This window comes from Dendrobates tinctorius, unplaced genomic scaffold (assembly GCF_039654945.1).
Source record: "Dendrobates tinctorius isolate UK_male_01 unplaced genomic scaffold, ASM3965494v1 ptg000060l, whole genome shotgun sequence".
NCBI classification, from domain to species: domain Eukaryota; kingdom Metazoa; phylum Chordata; class Amphibia; order Anura; family Dendrobatidae; genus Dendrobates; species Dendrobates tinctorius.
The window spans coordinates 55,242,412-55,261,056 of record NW_027361728.1 but is presented as its reverse complement, the minus strand read 5'-3'; the positions used below and the strand labels follow the sequence as shown (position 1 = coordinate 55,261,056).

The 18,645-nt window shown below is 44.0% G+C and overlaps 1 protein-coding gene across 4 annotated transcripts in view; it reads left to right on the top strand.

The window, feature by feature from the left end:
• NMD3 (NMD3 ribosome export adaptor) overlaps nt 1–18,645 on the top strand; it is a 90,211-nt gene that overhangs the window by 29,966 nt on the left and 41,600 nt on the right. For all 4 annotated transcript variants that reach the window (XM_073578953.1, XM_073578956.1, XM_073578955.1 and 1 more), the window contains 7 exons: nt 1,024–1,077; nt 2,792–2,926; nt 5,773–5,869; nt 14,726–14,806; nt 15,000–15,128; nt 17,520–17,610; nt 18,442–18,520. In XM_073578953.1, coding sequence (XP_073435054.1) covers nt 1,024–1,077; nt 2,792–2,926; nt 5,773–5,869; nt 14,726–14,806; nt 15,000–15,128; nt 17,520–17,610; nt 18,442–18,520 — 666 coding nt within the window. The remainder of the gene's footprint in view (nt 1–1,023; nt 1,078–2,791; nt 2,927–5,772; nt 5,870–14,725; nt 14,807–14,999; nt 15,129–17,519; nt 17,611–18,441; nt 18,521–18,645) is intronic.

Genomic DNA, 18,645 nt, shown 5'->3' with positions numbered 1-18,645 from the left:
TGAGGCGGCGTCGAAGAGATTTGTTCTTCACTGATTGAATTGGCATGTCAAAAAGAGATTGCATGAATGGTTTCTTCTATAAATCAGATGAGACTCACTCATTCAAGTCTATGGGGGTAGGAAAAACATCCGATACCACATGGAGCCACAGTATATTATCCGATTTTTATGGAAACATCGCAAATCTGTAATAGAAGAAACTGTACCTGGTCTGAAAGTGATTAATGGCCGCTGTAAACGAGATTGCATATGGAGAGCACAGCGACGACACGGGAGGAAATCATCGGCAGGTTTTCTGGATGAAACTGATGTTTTTTTTATATGCTCTTGTTAACCAGGCCTAACTAGCCGTTTTCTGGAGCAGCCAGCCTCTTTAGAGTACGTCTACACGAGAATTTTGTTGCAATTCTGCTTGAAATCATGCTGACTTTGTGTGTTTCATTCTTTTTTTTTTCTTTGTGTGTGGAAATGCTACACATTTAATACAGATTTCGCCCTTTGAGTAGCGCAATATCCACAGCAAATTGACATTATGGGGATGTCGAATCTGCAGCTCACGTTAATTTCTGCTGTGGATTTTCTCTGCAGCGTGTGATTCCGTTTCATGAAATCTCTCAATGCTGCCACCATTATATGTTTCCACCTGGAAAAGCTGGTCCATGCGAGAACCATGTTGCCTTACCTTACAGCCCCTGACATTTCAGAAATGTGGGGTCTTACAAAAATGGGCCGATACTCCTGGATTGAACAATGTATCGTTTCTGGCTTTTAACTGCATTTTTCTTCCGAAAAATACTTTTATATTATTATTTAAAAAAAAAACAAAAAAAAAAACAAGGTACAGAACTATTTTCGGACACATGCCGTTTGCCAGAAGTGGGTCCAGAAGGAGGAGACGTCCTTCCTTTATATCTTCCATCCTCTTTAAATCCACTTCTGGCCGTTAAGTTACATCACTGTTAGTCATCGATAACTTCTTTCCAAGAAATAGAAATGGTCAAATTTTTTTTTTTTATTTTCCAGATTGGTCAGAATGGAGTACATGAAGGGACCAGCCGTAAGCAGCCAAGGAAACATGTAAGTAGTTATGGTGGAGTGAATGAGTTTTTTAGGCCAGGTTCTCACTGCTGTGCTTAGTGATCTAAGCTCAGTCCGACCTCGGCTTTCCCGGTATCCTCAGCCATATATGAAGCTGTTGTTTGGGTCAGAAAGTCTCCTGGCCAGTCCGTACTGGGACCAACATAATACTGATATTTAAAACTGGTCTAATGCTTTTTATCTGTTCATGACTAGGGTTGATAGTGCTTATCTGAATCGCTGCATCAGGAACCCTGACACCTGGAGCGCTCCCGATGATCAGCTGTTCAGCTCTGCAGCTGCATGTGTCCCGGCTGTGTGACAGTCACAACACCCAGGTTCTCCATGCAGCTGCAGAGCTGAACAGCTGATCATCGGGAGCGCTCCTGGTTCCCGATGCATCTATTTGGTAAGCGCTATAGCTATTCAGATAAGCTCTTATCCAAAGTTATTCACTCATCCCTAGTCATGACCTATTCTCTGAAACAATATGAGATCAGTTGGGCTTACTCCTGGTACCCCTTCTAATAAGCTGTGTGGAGCTGTGCCCGATCAGGAGCATCTTCAGGCAGCCGATTGGTCGAGCTGTCAGGAGTCTGCCGCCTATCTAATGTTGATGACCTATTCAAGGATAGGTTGTCAAAGACCTGGAAAACCCTGCCCCTAAAGGCCCCTTTACATTTAGCAATGCACCAGCGATCCCGACAACGATACGACCCGGTCAGGATCGCTGGTGCATCGCTAAATGGTCGCTAGTGAGCTGCCAAACAGGCAGATCTCACAGCGACGTAGAGACGCAGCAGCGGTCGTTACTTACCTTTCAGACGCGGCGATCCTGACGTCCTCCCGCCCGTGTCCACTTGTCGGCACCAGCAGGAAGCACCAGACGAGAAATGGAGCTGCACGATCTCGCACGATCAGCGACAGACAGCGAGGGAGCCGGTCGGAGGTAAGTATCACACATAGCGATATCGCTGCTGCGTCACAAAATCGGTGACGCTTTAGCGATATCGCTATGTGTAAAGGCCCCTTAAAGATGTCCAAGACGTGTCCGCTTGTGGTACAAGGGATGTTTTGTTAGAAATTTGCTGTGAATTTCACCCTTTTTTATTACAAAAAGTGCGACATTTGCATTGAGTTTCTGCACAGAAAATGTGTAGCTGGGGTTTGTTCAGATGTCATCCATATGGATTTGTGGCACTTTGTTTCCACAATGAATTTGCAGCATAAACTGCGCTTGTTACACCACGTGGGTTCTGCTGCAGATCTGCTGTAAGTTTCAGTCTGCAACTGTGGATCCTCTGCACCAGTTTCCTGCAGTGTGTAGATGATTTCCATTGCAATCTCCGCTGCTTTGCTGGTGCTATATAACACTGCGGAGTCTTCTCACCAAGCCACACGGTAAATCCACAGCACGGCTTGTGAATACACCTGTGAATAGTGTGAAAGGAGAGCCAAGTACCTTCTCATTCACATCTGCACGTTTATTACGTCTTATTTTACCTTTGGGTATATAGTACTGAGACCTTTACAAAGATGCTACATATTTCTGTGAAGACGCTGTGCAGTTAGAACATCTTAATCTCTTGTTCTCATATCTGATGATCGGATAGTTCGTCTTACTGACATGACAAGGATCATATCTCCCCTTCAGCAGAACAAATAGCTCCTCGATTGTATCTCGGAAGTTATCTGCATGTTTTTTTTCTTTCAGCCTTTGTTGCCAATGTGGGGTTCCAATCCCCCCAAACCCCGCAAATATGTGTGTGGCCTGTTTACGGACACAAGTTGACATCAGTGAAGGGATCCCGAAGCAAGTGTCAGTCCATTTCTGCAAACAGTGTGAACGGTAGGTACGAAACAACAGACGTTTCAGCTCCTCCAGCCAAAAATTACACTACATGTAATATATGTACAGTAAAACTCCACACTCATTCACTTTTAAAACACCTATAGAATTCACCTTTTATTTACATTTTTTTTAAGGTGGGATTTTTTTCTTTTATTTTGCAACATTTTGTCCATATGTTATTTCCAGATTTATTATGATGTACAGTAAAGAATTACTGTATTTTTCGGGTTATAAGACTCACCCCAAATTTTGAGGAGAAAAATAGGAAAAATATTTAAATCAATGGGGTTGGATGTGCAGTACCTGGACGCAGCCACTAGTCTAACTGAGCGGCTGCGGCACCAGGAACATCTAATCGGCAGAGGTGCACCCCCACAGATCAGGCATTGAGAACCTATCAAGATAGGCCATGAATGTTAAGGTCCCAGACAACCCCTTTAATAGAGGAAAAAATGATGTACCTCACGTTTTTCATCTTTATCAATATTGCCTAATTCTTAGACCATAAAAGCTTAGACTACACAGGCCTAAATGGAACCTGTCATCGGATTCATGTTGTCGGAACCATGATCAGCATGAATCACAATTAGGCCGGGATCACACATGCGAGAAACTCAGACGAGTCTCGCATGTTAATACTCGGCACTGTCGCCAGCACTTGGATCGGAGCATGTAGCTGCATAGCAATACATGCAGCCGCATGGTCCGCTCCCGAGTGCCGGCGGCAGTGCCGGGTATTAACATGCGAGACTTGTCTGAGTTTCTCGCATGTGTAATCCCGGCCTTATACAAATAGTAGGCCTGGCTCACTTTTTGGTAGAAATTTGGGCCTAAGCTTTTCAGCATTTTTTGTTTCTGTTTTTTGCATGTTAGACTATTTTAAAATAATGTAAGCAGGAGAGTAGAGAGCTTCAAAAATGATTCCAATAAATGGAATTAAATTTTTTTTTTTCCAAAATATTGTATATAAAGACTTTATAGCAGTTTTCAATGAAGCTGATTCTTTTAGAGCAGAAAATCCACAAAAAAATAGTGCTGTCCAGAACTACTCATTGTTACCATAAAGAAACCGCCAGATCCCCAGCCTGTATATAATATAGCTGTGACCAGGCAGCATCCTTCAGGATAAGATGTGGGATTGCGGCTTTACTGTTACCGGATATTCTTAACATCAAAGATATTTGTCTCCAAATAAACAGATTCCCTATTAAACAGTAGCCAAGCCAAAGTGTAAAGCAATTCACAAATGTCTTATTTTAAAATACTATCTTCATATTCACAAAAGAACATAGAATAATCAGTACGTCAACGTAAACCAGTTTTAGAAACTAAAACCACACTCTCAACGTCCTACTTGTCACAGGGTTTCGCCCTTTTGGCTTCTTCTGGGGCTCGGGTCAGGGCATTGAATACACATCAAAGAAATAGAGGTCCGCACTGCGAGGGACCCATTTCTCTGCACAGGTGTCTTTCAAAAGAACCACAATTATTCGTTCAGCGGTTTATGCTCCATAGACCAGGGTGCCTCTCCAAACAAAGCAGCCACAATAGATTCCAATGTAGAAAAAGACGGATGTCACTCACCGGTAAAAGTCACTTTTTATTCCAACATTTTTAAACATCGGTGTCGGGAGGATGGGAGCAGGAGTGGAGGAGACGACGGCCGTTTCGCGCTGCGGTAGCGCTTCTACGGGTCACACCCATAGAAGCGCTACCACAGCACGAAACGGCCGTCGTCTCCTCCACTCCTGCTCCCATCCTCCCGACACCGATGTTTAAAAATGTTGGAATAAAAAGTGACTTTTACCGGTGAGGACATTGAATACATCGCCAGATCAAAGTATCTTTGTGAAATCTGTAAGCATCGGAGAGTGTTTTTTTCCACAGCATTCAGAGTGTAATAGGGATGCACAAAACTAACTTTGCTTCTTTATTTTGCAAGTTAGACCACGCCTCCTATGAGTGAGGAAACGCCCTCTTGTGAAACAGAGCACAAAGTGTCTTAAACGCATAACAAATGTGCAAGTCGTGAAATAAACTTTTTTTTTTTAATGTAAATTACTCACAGAATTGTGACATATTTAGATTAATGTAACCATTGTGTTTTTAAAGGAAAATAATGTTTACTATAAGACATTTTTCATTAGAATATTTAAAATACCAACACAAAAACATGTTAAAATGCCCGATATAAGCCTTTTAATCCAAGAATATAGTTTTTGACTGAGAAAACATACAAACTCCTGAAATATCAAGTGTAATTGTTATTGTAATTTCATAAATCAATACAACACCTGAAGGTAAGAAATGTTGTAGAATGTCTTATCAGAAAAATCTGCTCCTTTCTCCTCCTGGACTGATTTTTCTTTCCCAATTCATGGGCAAAGTGTGTAGAAATCTGTATTCAGTGAAAATCTATTTTCCCATCACGGAGATAACAGATGACAGTTGGTGCTTTTAAAATGATATGGGGCGGAGCTAGAGACAGACATTCTGCTGCAAGTTCTCCCAAAAGGACAGTTACTGTTCTCCATAGAACTTTATGAGCACCAACTATCAATTCCTATCACAGTAATGTAACCATCTGTATTGACTGAAGAAAGATTTTACCGCTCAATTGAGAATTTTGAGTATGACTGATCAGTCCAGGAGGAGGGAAAAAAGTAGATTTCGCTAATAAGATATATTATAAAGTTTCTTATTTTCACATGTACTATTGATGTATTAAATAAAAATAAAACAATGGTAGCTCTTCAAGCTGTACCCAATCCAATATGAATGAACTCGTGGAGTAATGAGCTGTGAGTGACTATTTTGCTGTTCTTATTTTTTTTTTTGCTTAGCTATCTACAACCTCCCGGAACATGGATCCAGTGCGCCTTGGAGTCGAGAGAGCTGCTCACTTTGTGTCTCAAAAAACTGAAGGCTTCGTTGAGCAAGGTGTGACTGGAGAATGTCAAGTATTTTTCTATAATTGTTACTGGGCAGATGCAGCAATAATTAACCCATTCCCATAAATGGATGTATTGGTACGTCATGACGATCGTGCGGGTTGTTGCTGGAGGAGCTCGACTTAAATGATAGCCGAGCCCCAGATGTCACGGGCAGGGGCAGCTCGGTCACCGTGCCAGGATGCTTAACCCTCTGAATGCTGCAATCAATATCGATCGTGGCATTTAGATTGCTGGGAGAGGAAAAGGGCTCCCTCTCCCACCGATCGGCACCCCCGCGAAGTCATCACGTGGGTCTGATGGTTGACATGACAGCACGATGTCAAATGAAGACCTCCTGATCTATCAGCTACAGAGGCCTGCTTAGGCCATGCCTGGAGCATGGTCTAAGAGGCTTCTGTCAGTGTAAAACTGACAGGTATGATGCATTGCAGTGCTGGTACATTGCAATGCATTATATCAGCTATCAGAGTAATAAAAGTTAAAGTCTAAAACTAATTAAAAAAGGGTCACTGCTGTAGGAGGCAAGAGTGGAGTGTTGCTGCAGGCTGCAAGCTGGGATAAGGGGGTGTTGGGATGTGCGACACTGCGGGTGTTCGGTGCTTTGGGGGCTCCGACGACATTCTGTGAAAGCCCAGAGCTCCCACACTTCCATGGTTTACTATGCGGTAGACTCCGGGAAAATGGCTGCGGTGGGCTATGCATGCGAAAATGGAAAACTCGGCACCGAGATCTCAGGAGATGGCATCTCCGTGCCAAGATCTCCATCTGCGCATGGGCCGCCCCCCGGCAGCCATTTTCCCGGAGTCCACCACATAGTAAGCCATGAACGTGCAGGGGCAGCGGACTTTCACAAAATGTCGTTGGAGCCCCCGCACCACCGAACACCTGCAGCATCGCACATCCCAACATCCCTTTCTCCCAGTCTGGGGTCCGCAGCATCACCACACTCCTGCCTCTGCCAGCAGCGACCCTGGTACCCCACTTCACTGCAGCCACCACTCCCTGGAAGCAATAAGGCACATGGATTATAAGAAGCACCACCATTTTATTAAAGAAAAGTTTTTTTGCCTATTTTTATCCTCAAAATTTGGGGTGCGTCTTATAATCTGGTGCATCTTATAAACCTCATATTACGGTGATTGTTTTTATTGGTTAAAAGCGGTAAAACGTACAAAAATTTATATAACTGTGGTATCGCTGTAATCGTACTGACCCAAAGAATAAAGCAGTCTCTTACCACATGGTGAGCAGCATAAAAAAAATCACAAACAATTCTTGAATTTGTTTTTTTGTTCATTCTGCCTCCTAAAAATCATAATAGAGAGCTATCAAAAAATGTTATGTGACAAATGACTGTATTATTATTATTATTATTATTATTAGTATTTCGTTATATGGCACCATTGGTTCCATGGTGCTGTACATAAGAAGGGGGTTACATACAAATTACAGATATCACTTACAATAAACAAACTTAAAATGACAGACTGATACAGAGGGGAGAGAGGACCCTGCCCTTTCGGGCTTACATGCTACAGGATGGTGGGGAAGGAGACAGTAGGTTGGTGGGTTGCAGCAGTTCCGGTGTTGGTTGAGGTGATATCTCCCGTAGTGGTGAGGAGGTAGTCGGGTCATTGCAGGCTGTAAGCTTTTCTGAAGAGATGGGTTTTCAGGTTCCGTCTGAAGGATCCGAATGTGGTTGATAGTCGAACATGTTGGGGCAAAGAATTCCAGAGGATGGGGGCTATTTGGGAGAAGTCTTAGAGGCTGTTGGTTGAAGAGCGAATAAGTGTGGAGGAGAGAAGGAGGTCTTGGGATGACTGGAGATTACGTGAGGGAAGGTATCGGGAGATTAGTTCAGAGACATATGGGGGAGACAGGTTATAGATGGCCTTGTAGGTCAGTATTATTAATTTGAACTGGATACGCTGAGGGAATGGAAGCCAGTGAAGAGATTTGCAGAGGGGAGGAGTAGCGAGGAGAGAGATGAATTAGTTGGGCAGCAGAGTTAAGGATGGACTGGAGAGGTGCGAGGGTGTTAGTAGGGAGACCACAGAAAAGGATGTTGCAGTAGTCGAGGCGGGAGATGATGAGGGCATGCACAAACATTTTAGTAGATTGAGGGAAGGACGGATTCTGGAAATATTTTTGAGCTGGAGGCGACAGGAGGTAGAAAAAGCTTGAATGTGTGGTTTGAAGGACAGGGCAGAGTCAAGGGTTACTCCGAGGCAGCGGACTTCCGGTACTGGTGAAAGCGTGATGTCATTAATTGTGATCGATAGGTCAGGTAAGGAAGATCTGTGAGATGGAGGAAAGATGATGAGTTCAGATTTATCCACGTTGAGCTTGAGGAAGCGAGAGGAGAAGGAGGATATGACTGATAGACACTCCGGGATTCTGGACAGCAGAGAGATGACGTCTGGGCCAGAGAGGTAGATCTGAGTGTCGTCAGCATAAAGGTGGTACTGGAATCCATGGGACTTTGCGTTGACCCAGGCCAAGGGTATAAATTGAGAAGAGTAGGGGGTCCTAGAACAGAGCCTTGGGGGACTCCAACAGAGAGAGGGTGGGATGAGGAGGTAGTGTGGGAGTGGGAGACGCTGAATGTGCGGTTTGAAAGGTATGAGGAGATCCAGTATAGGGCGAGGTGTTTGATGCCAAAGGAGGAGAGGATCTGTAGTAGGAGGCAGTGGTCAACTGTGTCGAATGCAGAGGACAGGTCTAGAAGCAGGAGTATAGAGTATTGTCTTTTTGCTTTGGCTGTAAGTAGGTCATTAGTAATTTTGGTCAGGGCTGTCTCAGTGGAGTGGTGAGGGCGGAAACCAGATTGTAGATTGTCAAAGAGCAAGTTAGATGAGAGGTGGGAGGAAAGTTCAGCGTGGACGTGCAGCTCCAGGAGTTTGGAAGCGAATGGGAGCAGTGATATTGGGCGATAGCTGGACATAGCGGTTGGGTCGAGGGTTGGCTTTTTAAGGATAGGCGTGATTGTGGCATGTTTAAAAGCAGAAGGGAAGGTACCGGACATTAGCGATAGGTTTAAGAGGTAGGTTAGGGATGGGATAAGTGTGGTGGTGAGGTTGGGGAGGAGATGGGATGGGGTCAAGTACAGAGGTTGTGAGATGCGATTTGGAGAAGAGGCGATTAAGCTCCCCTTCAGTGATGTTGGAGAGGGAGGTTATGGGGTTTGGGCATTGGTCTGGTATACAAAGGGGTTGTGGTGGTTGAACAATGAAGACTTGCCTTGTTTGGTCGATCTTATTTTTGAAATGTGTGGCAAAGTTCTCAGCAGAGATGAGGGAGGTTGGAGGGGGCAGTGGTGGGGGGGAGGAGGGAGTTGAAAGTTTTGAATAACTGTTTGGGATTGTAGGATAGGGAAGATACGAAGGTTGTGAAATAGGCCTGTTTAGCAGAGGTGAGGGCAGATTTGAAAACGAGTGTGGCCTGTTTGAATGCAGTGAAGTCATCTTGCAAATTTGTTTTTTTCCAACGCTGCTCTGCAGCCCTGGACACTTGCCAGAGCTTTTTCGTGGTGTTTTTGTGCCGGGGTTGTCTGTTGGTACGTCGCATTCTGCCATAAACGAGAGAGGGGCGACCGTGTCAATAGCTGATGCACGAGTGGCATTGTAGAAAGCAGTGGCAATGTCTGTGTCTTGGAGTGAGGATATGGATGCCTGTGGTAGAATAGAGTTAGAGAGCGCGTGGGCGTCTAGGTGTTCAAGGATTCTGCGGGGGTGCGCATGTTGCTGGACATGGGTGCCAGGAGAGGAGGACAGGGCTGAGAAAGTGAGTAGATGGTGGTCAGATAGAGGGAGAGGGGAGGTGGTGAAGTTAAGGTACTGTCACACTAAGCGATATCGCTAGCAATATCGCTATAACTTGTGACGTTACCAACTGATACTTACCAACGACCGGCTCCCCCGCTGGTTATCGCTGATCGCGCGAGAACGTCCAGGACTGTTTCTCGTCGTCAGCTTCCTGCGGTGCTTCCTCTGGACAGACGAGCGATGAGCGTGGAGCCGGGCGGGAGGACGTCGGGATCGCCTAGTGTGACAGGTAAGTAGCGACCCCCGTCCTTAGCGATGTCGCTGGTGAGATCTGCCTGTGTGGCAGCTCACTAGCGACCACTTAGCGATGTACCAGCGATCCTGACCGCGTCATATCGCTGGTCGGGATCGCTGGTACATCGCTAAGTGTGACAGTACCTTTAGAAAGAGAGCAGAGGCAGGTGAAGACCAGGTCTAATATTAGTATGTCCATCTGTGTGGGTGGCTGAGGAGGACCACTGAGTAAGTCCAAAGGATGATGTAAGGGACAGGAGTTTGGAGGCTGCTGACTGAAGGGTTTCAGTGGGGATGTTGAAGTATCGGCCTATATGTAGAGAAATTACGTATGTGACGCATTGATGATACTTCTATTCACTATACTGTGAGGAGATTGTCCGGGTCCCCTGTAAGGCTCAATCTAATGTCTCGTTATGTGCACATGGGCCAATTTCATTACCAGTATGTCTTTAGAGTGTGGAAAGAAACCAGAGGAACCCAGATAAACACAATATTATTGAAAGAATCCAAAATGCAGATTGCCTTGTAAAGAGCCTCCGTGGACTGATTTGACTACATAATCAAAACTTTTTTGTTATCTTCATCAGTGAACCACTAAAAATGTTCATGGACCAGTCTGGCCTGACCGGTTGATTTCTCGTGTGCTGGATGTCAGCTGCTTGTGTTGAGCTGACCTGGAGATTACGTCTCCGAGCCACAAACACATCATCAGGGTGATCGGCTTATTCTGTCTTAGCATCGCCTTCTATTTTTGCCCAGCATGGAGCTAAATCCAGTTAGCGACCTGTAATGTTTGTGTTTGTTGAGGCAAAGTGTTTCTGTAGAGCAGATCACGTCTCCGACTGTAGAGTCACATGGCACCGTAATGTGGTAGATACAATTACAAGATACCCGGCAGATACAGACGTGGAATGTGCGCTACATTTATTTGGCAAATGTTGTGTTGTTTTTCTTTTATGTACAGTATCTTGTGTTCGGTGGTGTCAGCCTGATGTATGGTCTACAAAATGAGGACATTTTTTACAAAAGCATTGACTTAACTCTTTGCAGTCAGGACAGTTTTCACAAATCAATTTTGTATCTAGTTCAGAACAAGTCCATTTTCCTCTGTTCATGACCAGGCATATTTTCTATGTGTTTCTTGTTTTTTCCTACATGCAGCTTTAAGAGCTTTTTTTTTTTTTTTTTCTTGTTTGGATATTCACAATATGCTGCTTTTTTTCACGACGTGGCAAACATTATTTATATATCCAAACAAGGCCTAATTTTTTATGTCGCTTTTATTACTTTTATTTATTTTTATGGAGGGGGATGGAAGTATTAAAAAAAACAAGTCTATTTTTCACATTTTTTATTTACGGTATATACTCGTGTATAAGCCGAGTTTTTCAGCCCCTTGTTTGGGTTGAAAAAGACCCTCTTGGCTTATACACGAGTTATACGCCAGAAAGCCGGCAGGGGAGCAGGAGACCTCATACTCACCCTCCTGGCATCTGCATATCCAGCTCTGCTACATCTCAGTCCCAGCGTCTACTTCTCTCCTCCTGTCTTCTTCCTGTGCTGGTCACATGGTACCGTTTATTAAAGTCATGAATATGGACGCGTCTCCACTCCCATAGTGGTGGAGAGCATATTTATGACATTAATGAGTTAACCATGTGACCAGCACAGGAAGAAGACAGGAAGAGAGATGCAGATGCCGGGACTGAGATGTAGCAGAGCCGGATAAGCAGATGCCAGGAGGGTGAGTAGCACTGGGGGAGGGTGAGCCATGCCATATTCATCTGTCCCCATTCCACCGCTGCGCTCAGTCTCCCGCATCCTCTGGCTGTGATGTTCAGGTCAGAGAGCGCAATGACGTGTTTAGTTCGCTGTTGTGAGTTCATTCTCTGGTTCCCCTTCTGGACTCCCTCTGGTGGTGTCGGGAGGTGGTGCGGCTGGTTTGATCGGTGGAGATTGCCACCTGAGAATGAGGATGACGATTGGATCTCAGGATTCTTAGATTTTATTTAAGACGGCCAACGCCCTATTCAGTTGCTGGTGATTCCTTCTGGCTTGTCAGCTCTTGGTTTTCAGCTCTGTTCCAGTCATCTAAAGCTAAGTTTTTCTGCTAATGTTCACACTTGATTTTGTTGGTCTATTCAGTTTTTTGTGTGGTCTGCCAGCCCCGGCTGGGGGCTGAGCTTAATTTCCACTCTTATTTATCAGTATTTTGCCAATTGGCTTTTTGTCCCTTACTAGTTCGGTCTCTTTTTGCTCTGTCTCAGAATATTTCAGAGTGCTGATATAGTGGGAGAAGTCTAGTGACTTCAGGGTTAATTGTGCTTTCAGAAGTGTTGGACATTGTTTTTGTAGGGTTTTTTGCAGGTTGCAGATAGTGTCTTCCCTTTCCTTTCCTGTCTAGTTAGTTTGGGCCCCATCATTTGCTGAGCCTATTTTCCTGCCTGTGTTTGTGCCTTCATCTTGTTTCACTGTCAATACATGTGTGGGGGCTATCTATTCCTTTGGGGTCTGCTCTGGGGCAGTTAGTGTTCCCTTTTCTTGCTTTAGGCTTATGTAGTCCTCCGGCCGTGACGAGGCGTCTAGGTTCATCGTAGGCATGCTCCACGGCTACTGCTAGTTGTGTGGTAAGATCAGGGTTCCGCAATCTGCATAGTTACCAACCACTCTGGTTTTCTGTGGCTTAGCTTGTTTTGCCTTTTTGTCCTCGGTGACCCATTCATAACAGTTCGCGTCCTCTGCCTAAACAGTCACTGCAGAGAGCCGGTGATGCTGAGGAGCAGCTGGCAGCGATGAGAGGTGAGTATGTCATTTTTTTTTTAAATCGCAGCAGCAGCATTATATGGGGCATATATTAATATGGAGCATGTTATGGGGCCACCATTAACCTTTGTGAAGCATTATATGGGGCATATATTAATATGGAGCATGTTATGGGGCCACCATTAACCTTTGTGCAGCATTATATGGGGCATATATTTATATGGAGCATCTTATGGGGCCACCATTTTACTTTTATTAATATCTATTTTTATTTTTGAAATTTACCAGTAGCTGTTGCATTTCCCACCCTCGACCTATACTCGAGTCAATAATTTTTTTGTGGCAAAATTAAGGGCCTCAGCTTATACTCGGGTCAGCTTATACTCGAGTATATACGGTAGTTTTTTAAAAAAAAATTCTTTGTTTCAAGACTGAAAATGACCACTGAAAAGCATTTAAAATGGTGGTCCCATTTTCTGCAGGTAATTTTTTTTCAATATTTTGAACACTGGGGCTAAAAACTTTTTGAGCTGCAAGCGCTTTTGTTTTCTTTCTTTTATGTGATTATAGAGAGATATATATATATATATATATATATATATATATATATATATATATATATATATATACACACAGTATATATATATATACATATATCTAATATAATTTTTTAAATTTTTTCTTTTTACAACATTGTGTTTTCTTGCAAGATCATACTATTCTTTTTAAGGGGCATTTCAACTTTTAAAGGGAATCTGTCATCCCCTGGGACGTGTATGACCTATTAATATGGGCATACAGGTGATAGTAATGTTACACTAGTCCTTCCTGTCTGCCTCATATTAATGGTCTTTTTATTGTTTATTCTTTCTATATGTTAATGATTTCTTCCAGGCTCTGGGGCGTGTGGTGCCTGGAGGAAATGTCTGCCCCCTATCCTCATTACAATACTGCCCCCCCTCCCATCAGCGTCAGTTATGGCCCCAGAATCCCACGCCTGCACCGTGCACTCTGTCAGAGATCCATACCACATCCTCCCTTCTGTGGGCACTGCATTCAGGCATCTTCTGCGCAGGTGCCGGGGAGTCACTGTGACCTCCAGTGTGCACGCCGATAAGATTCTCTCACCACTTCCTCCCTGCACAGTCGTAGCTAGGAACCTTATGTACATGGAGATGACTATGCCGGGAAGAAGTGGGGAGAGCATCTTATCGGCGCGCACACCGGAGGTCACTGGAGTGGAAGTCGCCGGCACCTGCACAAAAGATCCCTGAATACAGTACCCACAGAAGGGAGGATCAAGTATGTATTTCTGAGGGCATACAGGGTAGAGACGTGGGATTTCGAGGCCGTAACTGACACTGATGGGAGAGGGAGTAAGTAATGCAATGATTGAATACAGGGTAGTCATTTCTTCCAGGTACCACACGCCCCAGAGCCTGGAAGAAAACAGTAACAAAGACAGAATATATGATTTCTCAACAACAAGACCATTCATTAATATGAGGCATAGAGGCAGGACTAGTGACTAACATTTCTATTACCTGTATGCCTATGTTAATAGGTCGTATATGTCGCAGGGGGTGACAGATTCCCTTTTAAGTGCATTTTTGTTTTTGCTGATTTTTCCTGTATCTAGTGCTGGCATATTGGCCCCAGTTACTCTGCAAATTCAGCCTCCTGACTGCACTGCTTTGAATCTGTTGGGACATTGCAGCTCTTTCGCCCCCTCTGCACCCAGTGATCACATGATCACGGGGATCATGGAGGAAGCGCTGTTAGTGCTTCTCTGCCTTCTCAATCGGGAGTAGGCTAGCTGCCTTCCCCCAGCTGTAGCTGCACTATCTTGGTACAGGAGGAGCAATGGTTGTAGTAGCCTGTGATCTTCGGTTTTGGTGTCACTTGCCCTCCCATACTATCTCACACACCTTTTTCTGCTGCTTCCAGATTTCAAATGAGTTCTGTGTTGACAGTGTTATTAAAATGAAAGTCTGAATCTGTGTGCCATTCTTCTGTAGGTGCGTCTTATCGATGCCGGCTTTATTTGGACAGAACCTCATTCAAAGAGACTGAAAGTGAAATTAACGATACAGAAAGAGGTATGTAGTCTCATTGCGCCACATATGTGTAATGAAACGCTTGTTACCTCTGTCATCACGGCTCCAGATTCTTGGAAGTGACAGCAGTTATTCCGAGTGTTCTTCATACTGGCAACTGTAATTGGAGAAGTGCTACGTGTCTGTGCGTCTGTAGCAGTTTAGTAGACGGCTCACACTATGTATTTTCCAACAGGTGATGAATGGCGCAATCCTTCAGCAAGTCTTTGTAGTGGACTATGTGGTGCAGTCACAGATGTGTGATGATTGCCATAGAGTAGAAGCTAAGGATTTCTGGAAAGCCGTGGTTCAGGTCCGCCAAAAGGTAAGAAACTCTGCTGCTTTCCATATAAACAGGGAGATGAATCGAAGATGATCAAAGGAAAAGCGGAGTAGTCGTCCATAAGAACCAGTCTGGTGACTGTTCTTATTTCCCACAGGACATTTTGAAAAATGGAATGTGCAATCTAAAAGTGTGTTCAGATGGAGCTTTTTATGTGGATTATGAAATGGATCTGCTTCAAGGTCCACATCAAATGCTGCTCTGTCTTCAATACTTTTCCTATTGATTTTGAAAACCATTCTCGTGGGAAAAAAAAGAAGTGACATGCCACTACTGTTATGTGGATTTCTGATGAAATCTCCTCAAAGCGGTTGACAAAATAAAAGGGGAAAAATAATTTTAAAAAACGCTTCAAAAAAAGATCTGAAAACCTCAGAAAATACCTGGGTTTCTTGAAAAATGTCATTGGAGTTTTCGGCCTCAAAAAGGGAACCTGTCAGCAAGATTGTGTCAGGTCAGCGCCGTTATACTGATTACAATGAACCGGCACCTGCCTGTTGATCATGATTTTTTTTTTTTTTTTAAAACATATTATGTTCAGTATGTAAAATAGGTTGCAGGTCAGTGAGGGATCAGTGACCTGTCAGAAGCCATACAAATGAATACGTAATCAGAACACCACATGAAGACCTCGCACAGGCCGTCCTGAAGCACGAGAATCTCAATAACTGAAAACTACAGATAAAGATTAAACAATAACCACAAGATGGATTTCATAATAATAATAATAATCTTTATTTTTATATAGCGCTAACATATTCCGCAGCGCTTTACAGTTTGCACACATTTTCATCACTGTCCCCGATGGGGCTCACAATCTAAATTCCCTATCAGTATGTCTTTGGAGTGTGGGAGGAAACCGGAGAACCCGGAGGAAACCCACGCAAACACGGGGAGAACATACAAACTCCTTGCAGATGTTGTCCTTGGTGGGATTCGAACCCAGGACCCCAGCGCTGCAAGGCTGCAGCGCTAACCACTGAGCCACGGCGCCGACCTGACACTGTAGTGTTCTGAATAGGTCACCAAGGAGGATGGCAGAAATAGGCTAGGCTACCAGAAAGGTTGGTCACTTAGCGAAATGCAGACCCCTAATCCTAACTACACAACTAACAGTAGCCATGGAGCGTACCTACGATGCCCTAGACGCCTCGACACAGCCGGAGAACTAACTAGGCCTAAAACAAGAAAGGTGAAATCTAAACTGCCCCTGAGTAGAACCCCAAAGAAATAGCCCCCAAACATATATTGTCGGTGAGACCAGATGAGGGACAAACACAGGCAGAAAATAGACCGAGCAAATGTTGGGGCCCAAACTGTCTAGATAGGAAAGGAAAGACACTGCAATCACGCAAAAACCCTAAAAAATGCAACATGTCTGATGTACAAAAAAACACTGAGGTCTCACGACCTCTCCCCCACTATATCAGCATTCTGGTGTAAACTGGCAGCAAAGCAAAAGAGACTAATATAACAGGGGACTGAACAAACTGACACAAGCTGTAACATGGAGTGGGGTCCAGCATAGCCCCAGCAGGGAGCACGCTGAACCCGCACAGCAAAGCAGAAAGAGGCAAAACCAGATCAGAAGCAAAGGATTAGCAAATGAACAACTTAGCTGAAAAATGCAGGGTCAGGCAGGAGACAGCAGACCTCAAGTTGCACAGGAAGAACTAATCACCAGCAACAATTGAGGGAAGCCTGCTCACTTAAATACTCCTAATCAGTAACCCCAGATTTCCAATCATCATCGTCAGGTGGCAGACTTCTGTCAATCCGGCCAGCTCCACTACCCACAGTAACCATCAGAGGGAGCCCCGACTCAGAAGTAAGAGAATTCACAACACTGTAGGTTACTGTGCACAATCTTGCTGACAGGTTCCCTTTAAAAGTACCACCTTTATAATCTTTGTGGTGAAAATCAATTAACTTTCATTCATGTGAATGATGCTTGGACGTATGGAGTTCACCTTCTGCCAAGAAATTTGTAGAGCCAGAAAGCCAAGTAATTTGCATACAGGACAAGAGATACTTCTGGCACAAGCCTATCACAAGCAGAAGGCAGGGGGAGTCAGGCTGAAGCTGCAGCACATAGCATACACTAAGAATCTGCAATGACAGATGTCTGACTGCTGGTTCTTATCGTAAGACGACTCTGAACAGGGCAAAGATTATGAAACCACTCTCTTTGCAAAGCCAGAGGCATGATGTGAAATGTAGACTGCATTAGCAGAACCATATCATGGGGGAAAAAAGCCAAAATGGCAAACGACCCAGGTAATGGTATATTCTTAGCCTGTTTTGCACTATATGGATGGAGTTCTGCTTTAAAGTGAATCTTCTATTAGTTATAGAAATTCGTTTCTTCCCCAGGTTCTTCATAAGAAGACATTCTACTACTTAGAGCAAATTATTTTGAAACACAGACTTCATCAAAACACCCTACGTGTTAAAGAAATCCACGGTAAGGGAAACTACATTATCAAAGTTTTCATCTCGAAGTCGAAGCGACTGCTATACTATGAAGAGGGAATGGTTAATGTCATTTTCCATTACATTTCTAAGATATAAAAACGTATTTGATAAACGATTACAATAGATCTAACGTGTGTGCGCACAAATGTGTCAAGGAGAATCTCCACTACCATTTAACAATCTTATATTGAATTTTACAAGAGATAAATGTATAAAAGCCTATTATGACTTCAAGTAGATACATGGAATTGCCTAGCATTGTGCATCCAAGTAATAAACGACTGCTTGGAATAGCAGAAAACTATTGTTTGCTTTCATTAAATGAAATAAAGGGTGATATATACCGCAAGAAAAGGGAAGGGAGGCAGAAGAATGGATTGGGGTGGAGTGGAGGCTTCTGTATGCACTTATAGTGAGACGGCATCTACGGCGACATGTAGAGGAGCATAAGTGACCAGATTTTTGCAAATTTACTAAGTGCATCTGTAGGATTACTTGTAGGTTTTCTGTTGACCGGGAAACCTGTACCCTAGACTAGGACTGGGCCATGGCCACCAGTTGTGTGATATGTCACCTTGCTGGCTGCATCCGCAGAAACAGATTAAGGCAGGGACCTTATACCGACACCATAACTCCTCATTGGCCAACTTTATCGTCAAGCTTTGCAGCGCTATTTGTCCCATCAATGTGATGGAGCCTGACAGATCCCATTATGCGTCGGTGATGTTCTATTGTGCCCACCATGTAACCGATCCAGCAGTATATTGTGAGCAGAGTGCTTGGTTATTGACGTACTACATTATTTACCACCTCTCTTTAGATGGGCTGGACTTCTACTACGCGTCCAAACAACATGCACAGAAGATGGTTGAGTTTCTCCAGTGCACAGTGCCCTGCAGGTATGTTTTACTCCTATTTTAATACTGTTTGCTACCAAGTAGGGTCCTATAAAGTCGTCGTATTTAGAAGAATAGTAAAGTGCAACAACTTTTGAAACAGGCGGCAGCGTTTGGTTTTTCACAAA